This window comes from Podarcis pityusensis (genome assembly GCF_964106645.2).
Source record: "Podarcis pityusensis genome assembly, chromosome: 14".
Taxonomy (NCBI): domain Eukaryota; kingdom Metazoa; phylum Chordata; class Lepidosauria; order Squamata; family Lacertidae; genus Podarcis; species Podarcis pityusensis.
This window is the reverse complement of record NC_138039.1, coordinates 23,239,145-23,249,806: the sequence shown is the minus strand read 5'-3', so window position 1 is coordinate 23,249,806 and position 10,662 is coordinate 23,239,145. Positions and strand designations below refer to the sequence as shown.

The 10,662-nt window shown below is 45.2% G+C and overlaps 1 protein-coding gene across 1 annotated transcript; it reads left to right on the top strand.

Annotated features, from left to right (window-relative positions):
• Positions 1-239: 239 nt before the first annotated feature.
• MSRB1 (methionine sulfoxide reductase B1) lies at positions 240-9,717 on the top strand. Its single transcript, XM_080981635.1, has 4 exons — positions 240-396; positions 4,028-4,170; positions 4,909-5,023; positions 5,129-9,717. Exons 1-4 carry the CDS (start codon positions 342-344, stop codon positions 5,155-5,157), a joined length of 342 nt encoding a protein of 113 aa, XP_080837761.1. The 5' UTR covers positions 240-341; the 3' UTR covers positions 5,158-9,717.
• Positions 9,718-10,662: the final 945 nt, after the last annotated feature.

The window sequence follows — 10,662 nt, the reverse complement described above, 5'->3', positions numbered from 1 at the left end:
ACGGAAAAAGGAACTAAAGAGGCCCGTTTTGACTTGCTCCAGCGAGGCAGTTAAGCCTGATCTGGGCCCGATCCTACGCCAGCTCTTCCGGGAATCCCCTGAGCGCCCCTTCTCCTCCCCCCCCCCCCGGCCCGTGCCTCTCCGCGCGTGGGCTAACGTTGTGCGCTCGGTTTCCGCGGGCGGCCGAGTGTTGCCCGGCAGCGCCCCCTGGCGCCACTCCCGCTGGAACTGCAGGCGACGGAGCACACAGAGCCAGGAGGAGGAGGGACGGAGGGCGGCCGCTTATATAACCGGGAAGCGGCCGGAGCGGCGTCAGGGGCCGGGAGAGAGCGATCGCTGCCATGTCCTTCTGCGTCTTTAGAGGAGGCGAGATCTATCAGGACCACTTCGAACCCGGTAAGGAGAAATCATCCCACGGGGAAGGATCGAATCCACCCTGCGCGGGGCTGGATCTAGCCCGCAGAACCTCCACCCCACTCACTACCCGCGGCAGGCGCCGGCAAGCGGGGAACTGATTTCCCCTCCACATCCCGTGGGTGGATGGATCGGGAGGATCCACGATGTGGGCCACACGGCGCGGGGATTGCAATCTCTGGGGTAGCGGCGCAGTCAATAAAACTCTGGTCATGGTCGTCTTCTTACATCAGTCTTCGCCAACCTTGTGCCTTCCAGATACGGTTGGACTACAACTCCCATCAGCCCCCGGAGGGCACCAGGTTGGAGACGCCTGTCTCAAAGGGACACCCCCATCCTTCAGTTGTGTTTTTGTTTGGTCACATATTCATAGAACATCTGGGTGGGACAACTAACTTGGAGAAAGCTGGTTGCCCCCATGATTTATAGGGGGTTATGCACCCCCCTCTCTATAGAGGGTAGATTGTTGGGGGCACAGACTCAGCTGGCCCCCAATATTGTACAAAGAAAAATGTTTGTATAAGCACGAAGAACCTTAAGCGCCCTCCCTGTTATTTATGGAAATTTATACTCCCAGAAGGTAGATAGAAGGCACAGCATCAGAGTGAGAAAAGGGACTGCTTTTGTTGTTGTTAAAATTTATATACAGTACCATCCTTCATCCAAAGATATCAGGGTGGTTTAGAAAATAAACAGTACTTGGTACCTGTTGGGGTTATGATGGGGCTAATCAATTAATTCTATTGTCTTAAAATTATTTATAAGATTTCTTACTAACCTTTCCCAATAAGGTCCCAGGGTGGTTTAAAATAATAAAATATACAGTTATAAAAACAGATGATAACATTATGAGGATAATATGAAATGAGTGACAGTGTGGTTAGAGTGTCCGGCTAAGACCCGGGAGACCAGGGTTCGAATCCCCACTCTGCCATGAAGCTCACTATGTGTGGTCTTGGCCAGTTACGGCTTCTCAGCCTAACCTACCTCACAGGGTTATTGTGAGGATTAAATGAGGACAGGGAGAACCATGTACACCACTTTGGAGCTCCCTGGAGAAAAAGGTGGGATAGAAATGCAAATAAATAAATGAATGAAAATAAAACCGTTCCAAATGGAACGGTAGTGCATAAATTGTGCAAAAAGCTGTCAAAGGCTGAGGCAAAAAGAGGTGTATGTTCTGCGTATGGCGAAAGTCATACGATTAAGGTTCTTAGATATACCTCTGTAGGGAGAGAGTCCCACAAATTGGGGGCTGCTACCACAGAGAAAATTGTCTCTGGGACCGCCATTGCAGCAAATACTTTTACCGTTTTTCAAGGTCACATTTTGCTTCCCCATTCCCTTTCAAAAATAAAACTAGCACGGTGATGAAACTTATTGCTGTGGTTTCAAAAGCATCCTGTGGAAGGAATTAATTTCTCCTCCATTACCCAATGCAATTGTGTCAGGTGGATCACACAAGCCAGCCGACAGAAGTTTACTGGCCCATGAAAATAATAATTAGCTGTCTCACAATTTAGGGACCCTTCCGGACTGGTGTTTTATGGTCGGTGTTTTGTGTGACATGTAATGGACACGATAATCCTGCATCAGTGGTAGGTTTATTCTGCTCGATTGGCTGTTCTGCAAGGCTTCCCTTTTGCGATTGCATTATTGTCATCTATTGTCACTACAGTACGGTGCAGCAAAAATAGGAAACTTATGGAAATGTTCAGAAAAGGGCAACCAAAATGATCAAGGGGACAGAGCAACTCTCTAATGAGGAAAAGTTGCAGCATTTTGGGCTTTTTAGTTTGGAGAAAAAGTGAGTAAGAGGTGCATGATAGGGAGTTTATAAAATTATGCAAGGCACAGAGAAAGCAAAAGTCTAGAACTTGTGGATATCCAATGAAAGTGGATGTTGGAAGATTCAGGATGGAGAAAAGGAAGTCCGTATTTACAACAGCATATATTTAAACTACGGAACTTGCTTTCAAAGAGGATTGGAGAAATTCATGGAGGAGAGGGCTATCAGTGGCTACTAACCATGGTGGCTATGCTCTGCCTCCACAATCAGAGACAGTATACAGTGGTGCCTTGCAAGACGAAATTAATCCGTTCCGCGAGTCTCTTCATCTTGCGGTTTTTTCGTCTTGCGAAGCACGGCTATTAGTGGCTATTAGTGGCTTAGCGGCTATTAACGGCTTAGCGGCTTAGCGTCTTTAAGAAAAAGGAAACAAACTCTCGCAAGAACTTGCAAGACGTTTCGTCTTGCGAAGCAAGCCCATAGGGAAATTCGTCTTGCGGAACGACTCAAAAAACGGAAAACTCTTTCGTCTAGCAAGTTTTTTGTCCTGTGAGGCATTTGTCTTGCGGGGCACCACTGTACTTTGGAATCTCAGTTGCTGGAAACCACAGGAGGGCAAAGGGCTCTTGTGCTCAGATTCTCTTTGAGGGTTTCCCCACAGGCATGTGGTTGGCCACTGTGAGAACAGGATGCTGGACCATTGGCCTCATCCATCAAACTCTTCTTGTGTTCTAAGCAATTCTCACTTGCTCCAGGCCTGTAGGTGAGCGGCTATTTGCAAGCCTAATAGAATCACATCTTGCCACCCTTCCAGTGCCTGCTGAGTTGTGAAAGAGGTTTATTCAGTGTCAGCAGTTGTAAAGATGGAATTGGCACAGAAGTGGATAATGTCTATTCATTGATACAGAGAATAGTACAATACAGTAAAAATAAAATAAAAAATAATTGGTTTAGCTGTAAGCCATGACAAAATATTAAAAGGCATTCAGAGTTGAGGCACAAATTGGGCTCAATTTCCTGGCTCCAGTTAGGAGACGTGCAGTGTAACATAATTTTCCTTGTCTAACAGCCAAAAGCACACAAATGCACTGGTGTCATAAAATGCCTCTGGTGGTTATGCTCAGCCATATATTTTCCATGGGGATCTTTACGATACAGGACACTGGGTAAGGTAGTGAACAATGTCATGTTATAGCCATTTTACAAAACATACAGAAAAGCTGTTTCAAAGGTAATTTCTTACACCAGCCATCTGGAAAAGACAGAGGCCATAACATTAAGTCTTAATTCTGGAAAAGCAATTCTCTGTGGAGCTCTGGTAATTACCTCTGATGCATTATGATGAACACAGAGAATTGGGGTTGAGGTAACTCCTAGGGATGCAGGAAGCGGCCTTACACTTAGACAGACACAGTGGTCCTTCCAGCACAGTACCGTTGACACTTACTGAAAGTGGCTCTCCTTTTAGGCAGGGGACATTCCCAGTTCTACCTGCAAGTGCCATTGAGGATTGAACCTGGGACCACTCAGCTATTGCCCTTCCCACAGGTTTGATTGCCTATGAAGGCAGCATTGAGGGGAGAAAGCATCTCTGCCCCATAAGTGACCGATACCCTGATCCTATTTCAAGCAGGAGGGGAAGGGGTTTGGCATGGAGAGATGCTTGCATAGTTTGGACTGGATGCTGCATTGAGATGAGCTTCTGTAAGCACTCTTGCTTTGAGTCAACTTGGGTATGGCTTTGTTCAGCAGATAAATCACGGCCAGTTTGAATGTATATCTTCCTCATTCCCTTCTTCTTCCTGCTCCCATCTTTGTGCACAGGTATATATGCTTGCTCCAAATGTGGCTACGAGCTGTTCTCGAGCAGGTCCAAGTATGCTCACTCATCTCCATGGCCGGCTTTCACCGAAACTCTCCACGAAGATAGCATCTCCAAGTACTTAGAACGGCCAGGAGCCTTCAAGGTGAGTACTGAGGAACTGTTGCTGGGTTGAAATGGAGCCCAAGGTGAGCAAAGGGTCCAGCCCTTCAATCTGCTTTCAGTGCCTAAGAGAGGAATGTTCCTCAACGTCTTCCAGAGAATTCAGCCAACATTGTTGTCAGTGCATTGCGTTCTCGTAGGTTTCTTTTGTCCTGCCATCCTCTTTTATACCTGATCTATGGCACTGCCTCCACCAAACCCCCCACCCCACTCCCAAACCAAAAATATCAGTTGCAGCAACAGGCTGTCCAAAGTGACCTGGCAAAGCACTGTTGCGGCATTGAGGGGCTACTGTGCATCTAATTAGAAGTTTCCTTGCAGCAGCTATTTTGCAGTTTTAAAAACAACCACATTTTAAAAGCAAACAGGAACTGATTGGTTAAGAAGCTATTCATGAGGGATACTATGTAGCACTACCCAGAAAGATGTTAGGGGCAGACGACACCGAGGAAGCTTCTAATTAAAGTTGCAAGGGGGCTGTGCTGAGAGAGACTTCTTAGTGAATGTTAGAGAAGGGTCTTCACTATGGGGATGGTCAGTGCTAGGTAAATAATGTGCTCTATTAAGTCACATGTGTGAACACCATTTTAATTCTGCTTTCAACCGGCTGTGGAAAAGCAGTGCTAAGACTCTAGTGTGCAAGCAGCCATGTACAGGGGAGTGTTGAGGGCTCTGGAGTTTTGTCTCTTTATTCCCTTTGCTTCATATGCTTCCCTTCTAGGTCTCATGTGGCAAGTGTGGCAACGGTCTGGGCCACGAGTTCATCGACGACGGCCCCAAAAGGGGTCAGTCTCGCTTCTGAATATTTAGCAGCTCTCTCAAGTTCATCCCTAAAGGTGAGCTTAATTAACTGTGCATCTATTTGCAACTTTGCCCATTGACAAAAAGCCCTTTTGAAATGGCAGCTGTTGGATCCGCATTTCTCTTTCTGTGTTTTCTAGACAAGAAGGACAAGGACCTGAGGGAGTAAATAGGCTGGAACACCCAGCCAATCAGATGCTGCTTCTAGCTGACCAATCCAACTCCACACCAGCCATCTAGGAGCTGTTGAGCACAACCCTTCTCTGTTGGCTGGGAATCTTTTACCTTTGGTCTGGCAGGATGGACGCTGGCAAATACGAAGAGAGAAATGAAGACTCTTTTCTTCTGGCTTTCATTTCTGATTGATACTCCCTGCATTTGCTACCTCCTGCTTTGAGGTCTTCCATTTCAACCTGTATCTTAGATCGAGTCTAGTTTGGAATGTTCTTCCCATCACCCAGATGCTTTTCTTCTCCTCTTCTTCTTCTTTTTCCTTAGGTGTGACCACCTTGCACCTGTGACCCCCTACCAAAGTCTGGGTTTTTCCTCCACTCAAGAGCAGAGTGCTTGTCTGGCTCTGGAATGAGTTGCCCCAGAAGATGGTGTGATTCTGAGCAGGACTCTAATCATATCAATCCAGATTCACTCTGCCCAAACTAGCGTTGGATCCAAGGTGCATTTCAGATGCTACAAACCCCAGGGTAGCTATGACCCTCCTTAAAAAAACCAAACCATTTTGAGATAGGAGTAAAGAGTGGTGGTAGAAGCCTCCATTTCCCCCAAGCAGCCTGCTGGCAAATTCTGTTGCCACAGCTGCTGTTTTGACTTCACTGCAGGGGCTTCTAGAAGCCCAGGTTTAGCTTACTGGCCTCCAGTTCCTAACCCCTCTTACAGGCTGTTGTGAATGTTAAGTTGTAACAGCTCATAGCCAGGGCTCCAAAAGGCCTTACAAAGCCCTATTTGGCCTAGCTGCGACTTTACCTGCCTCACACCTGATGTGGTATATGGCGCCAAGTGTTGGGCAAGTAAACATCCTTTGGCCAAACTGACTTGGTGGAGGAAATGGGGAGGCCTGAGCTTCCCCACCCTTAATGTAAACAGTTATCCAACAGCCCAGGATCTTTTGAAACAGCAACTACAGTTCAGTAGCTGTGTTCTCCAGTATGAAAGCCTTCTTCAACCTTGGGTCCTCAGCTGCAGCAGCACTACAACTCCCATCATTGACTATTTGTTAAGGTGGCTGGGGATGATGAGAGTTGTATTCCAACACTACCTCAGAATCCAAGGTTGGAGAATTCGGAACTAGGACATGGTCTCCTGGAGCAAACCTTTCAGCATCACAATGCTGCTTGGTTTATGCCCCATAGAACTGCTAGGGTTGCTTCCGTGATTGGGTCACTGCGATTACATCCTCAGAAATGTCCTCACACTGTTGTGTGTCCATTCTTGCCCTTCCCTTGGATCAAACTCTACCATTTCCTGGCCTCTTCAGAAGAAAGTCTTTGTGGCATCTGAAACCAGAGCCTAGCTTTGGGTTGTGCCCTGCCCCACATTGCCTTGGGGCATTTTCTGGTGTGGTGTCATTATATGAATTGCCCCATGTAAACCCGTCTTGGAGAGCAGGGGTGAGGACAGTTTTTCTGAGCTACCCAGAAAATGCTCCAGGTAATTAATATTGGATTCCCAATATTTCCTCCCCAGGCAGGGTCCTTGTGCTTTTAATGCTGCCATTAAACTCAACCCCCCCACCCCAGTTATTTTCATGGCCACAAAAGTTTCGCCTGCTAAATTTACCTCTTTGCAGTCACTGTTAAAGCAGGCGAGGGGAACGTGGTCCTCAGGATTTGCTGGGAATCAGCCCCAGCCAGCATGGCAGTGGTCAGGGAAAATGAGAGCAACATCGGGAGGGCCACAGTGTTCCCACCCCTGTGCTAAAGGCACAAGAGCTCTCTCAGGAAACAGAAGCTGGCAACCTAGTTGTCCTATAATTTTTGCATATAATAGAAGTGATTCTCTCTCTAGCAGAGAAATAGATCAATTGAGCATCATTCTGACACCAGTTTGCATCTTTGCTGTTGCGCTAAGATTTTGTATGTTTGTTATAAGCAAAGGCCACAGAAGGGCTAAGGAGTCATATTTCCGAGTGCTTCATTTTTGAAGTGATGGATGGATTTGTCCAAATTTTTGGTGGTGCAGTCTAAATGCAAGAGGTAATCTGCAGTCCCTGAATTGCATTTCAGGTGAGACCTAAGAACCTCCAGTTTGGAAATACGAAGCTAATACGTTCCTTGCTCTTTTGAAGCCCTTGTTTGTTGTAAATGTACCAACAAATTTTATGCCTTGACATCTGAATTTCTCTGGGTGCTCCAGAAGTCAGAATGAAGCCTCTTGCCTAACACTGCATATCACTCAGGCTTTAGAAACAAACATTAGAAACCAAGATTACCTCTCAGTGCTCAAAGGGCTAATGCATAAGATTCATCTGAATCGGCACATTTCCTTCTTCCTCTTTGCCTTGTATCACAACAAGCTTCCTTCCTGCACTGGGAAGGAGGACTTGCAAAACTTGCACCTCTTTGATTGGCTATTCAGCTGGAAACAGAAACTATGAATGTCCATCCAAGGCAAGGATGGAGGACCTGTGGCCCTCCTGAAGCTGCTGGGTTCCAGCTCCCATCATCCCCAGCCAGCATAGTGAATGGTCAGTGATGGTAGAAGCTGAAGTTCATCAGTATTTGGAGGGCCACTCCTTCCTCACCCCTGACTTCAGACCACATCTACAGACTTAGGTTAGAGTCGGACAAAGAGGATTTTTAAAAAAGAGCTCAAAGTGAGTAAATGAGAGTGTAGACCAGTGCTTCCCAAACTTGGGTCTCCAGATGTTTTTGGACTACAATTCCCATCATGCCTAACCACTGGTCCTGCTATCTGATGGGAGTTGTAGTCCAAAAACAGCTGGAGAAATCCCAGTGTTTGCTTTAGGGAAACAGTGACAGTAGAGTTTAGACGGTATATGGTGCCATTTGTATCAGTATCAGTTGGTTTCTGCTTAATCTTCTGTTGTTAACATGAATAGGGTGTTGTGCTGCTGCTGGACATGCAGTTCAAGCAGGATGGCACTCATCCATATTTGCACTGGTTGCTTGGCCTAATGATGGTTCCATGCTTGCCTACATCCAAAGCTGAGAACTTCAGAACAGGTGGTCCATTGTGTCTTGATGTAGCATAACAGGGGGTCTGCTTTATGAGGCGATCTGTCGAGCAAATGCTTCATGTGCTTTGCAAATCATGGTCAAGGAGCGTGACAATTCGCCACCTGGATGTACCCTTAGAACCATTTTGCACACTCCACAGTGGAGAAGCTTTTCCTGGTTTCTGAAACGGTGTAAGAGGTTTATGGAGGAAAGTGGCAAAGGTTGTTTTAGCTGAGGCAAAAGTGGGCTGAATGTACATACTGTGAACAATGACCTCTCACACCTCAAGTATCTCCGCACAGCAGTTTGGAACGCACACATGTTTTCCAAGGTACCAACACAATCTCATTAAAATGCATCTCATATCCCCCCCCCCATTCAATCCAGATTTACTCTTTCTGTGGAAAATCCATTAATTAAAAAAACAAGCAGTACAACAGAAACAGTAAAATTGTTGGGGGGAAATTAAGGGATAGCATTTTGATGACAATGAGTCTGTGTGGACACTGCATTCAACTTGCAGGTGTGATCAGCACAAAGATCACAATCACCTGCTGCTTATTGGAAGTGTTCCTCAACTCTCTGAAAAGAACCACCTGATGTCTGCCTTCAGCCTGGTCTTATGAGCCTCAGGTACATAATCACACCCTGTATGTTTTCAAGACGGTTATGCAAGCTGCACTGTAGAAGTGAAGCTTTCCACTTCAGTGGTATCAAAATCAAAGTCCAAGAAGACAAGGTTTCATGCAGAGCCCCGTGAATATTTGCAGGGAATGACCTCACGCACACTCATACTCAAAAGTAGCAGTATTATTGGGTAATCTGCCCTCTGAGAGCACTTGATCAACTCTTCTGTGCCTGTTTTGCCTCCCCTGGGAGACACAAGAGGGTGTATTAGTGATTTTTTAAAAATCAACTCTGAATGTAATGTTCCAGCTTAGCAACTTGGCTATGCTGCTGTTCACCTGTATAAATATGGATTAGATGATAATAAAAATATTTTTCTTGGAGACAAGAATGTGTTTTGTTCAATTTTGTGTTATGATAAGTGAAATTTGCTTAACTAGTTGAAAGGCTGTGGCAGACTGGGAAAGGCTTGCCACACCTTGTATTGGAGTAAAAGAGAGTCTGAGTCACTTGAGGGGTAGGGGATCTGTTGGATTCTCTCTCTCTCTCTCTCTCTCTCTCTCTCTCTGTGTGTGTGTGTGTGTGTGTAAGATTCATTCATTCCAGAAACAGAAGAAGAATCAAGAAGATTCAAGAAGTGGCAGAAAGCTTAGATTGTTTTGACTATGCAGAATATGCAATGATACTTTCTGTGGGAACTGCTCTTTGGACATTTGCAGTTTCTACAGGAAGAAGACTGCTTAACAGCATTCCGTGTAACTTGTTTTTTCTCTTGCTTGTGACCTGCTGTAGAAAGAGAGGCTTGAACTCTTGTTGGACTCTTTAAGTATGCCTTTCCACAGCTTGTGGAATTTGCTACCAGTTATGCTTTTATAACCTGTCCAAGTAAAACTCTGCACTTGATTGAATATTTTATGGTGTTCATGAGTGTTTATTGTTTTGTGTGTGTAACTTCTGATAATGTTTTACTGATTGCATTTCCTGGTCAGTCTGGACCATTCTTTTGAGATGGTAAATACCTTAGTTCCTGAATCCAGGTCAGAGGCCCACCCAATTCACACATAAGACATGCCCTTAAGACAGGATTTGCAAGTGAAAAGAATGACTGGGAAAGGTTTTTCCAAGGTATTTCCTTCTGCAGAGGAAATATTTGGGGTCATTAAGATGGCTTCAGGATTGCTCTCCTCTACTATTTCAGACATGTGGTTTATGCACTTGTGTTTTGTGTTTACCTTCTGCACTTATGAACGTTCATTTTATTCATGATGCCTTAGAATTCTTATAACAATTGGAAATGAAATTGTCAATGAGGCAACTGAGGAATTTGTTGGACCTAACATTCTTGGCAGTGTTTTAGTTCCAACAGATATCAGAGTACTGTAGTGAAGTTTCCCATGACTACTATAGTGCTCCTTTTTGAATGTTTGGTAATCCATATACTGTCAATCTGCCTTCAGTGCTCCAAATCATGGACCACTTCACAGGTACAAACTAAAACATGGTAAAAACTGTAATGTTTCTGTATCCGACAACAGACATCAATAATGAGTAGCTTTATAAAACAGGCTTCATTCATAGGAATCTCTTCTAGAACTGAAACTCAAGGCCTAAAAAACTACCAGGTCATGTAACTCCAAGAGCAGTCCTCAAATATACAAATCTTTAACATTAAGGGAGTGTCAGCAAATTACAGGCTCAATCATTACACTGTCTCTACAGGTACAAGTGCTTATGTTAAGTGAGTGTACACCAGTTGGTTTTTACAGCTCAGTTTTGTATAGAAATGGCATATCTAACGGCTGCTGCTTTTCTCCCGTCTGCAACTAGAGATGCTGCACTTAGAGGACAATCAC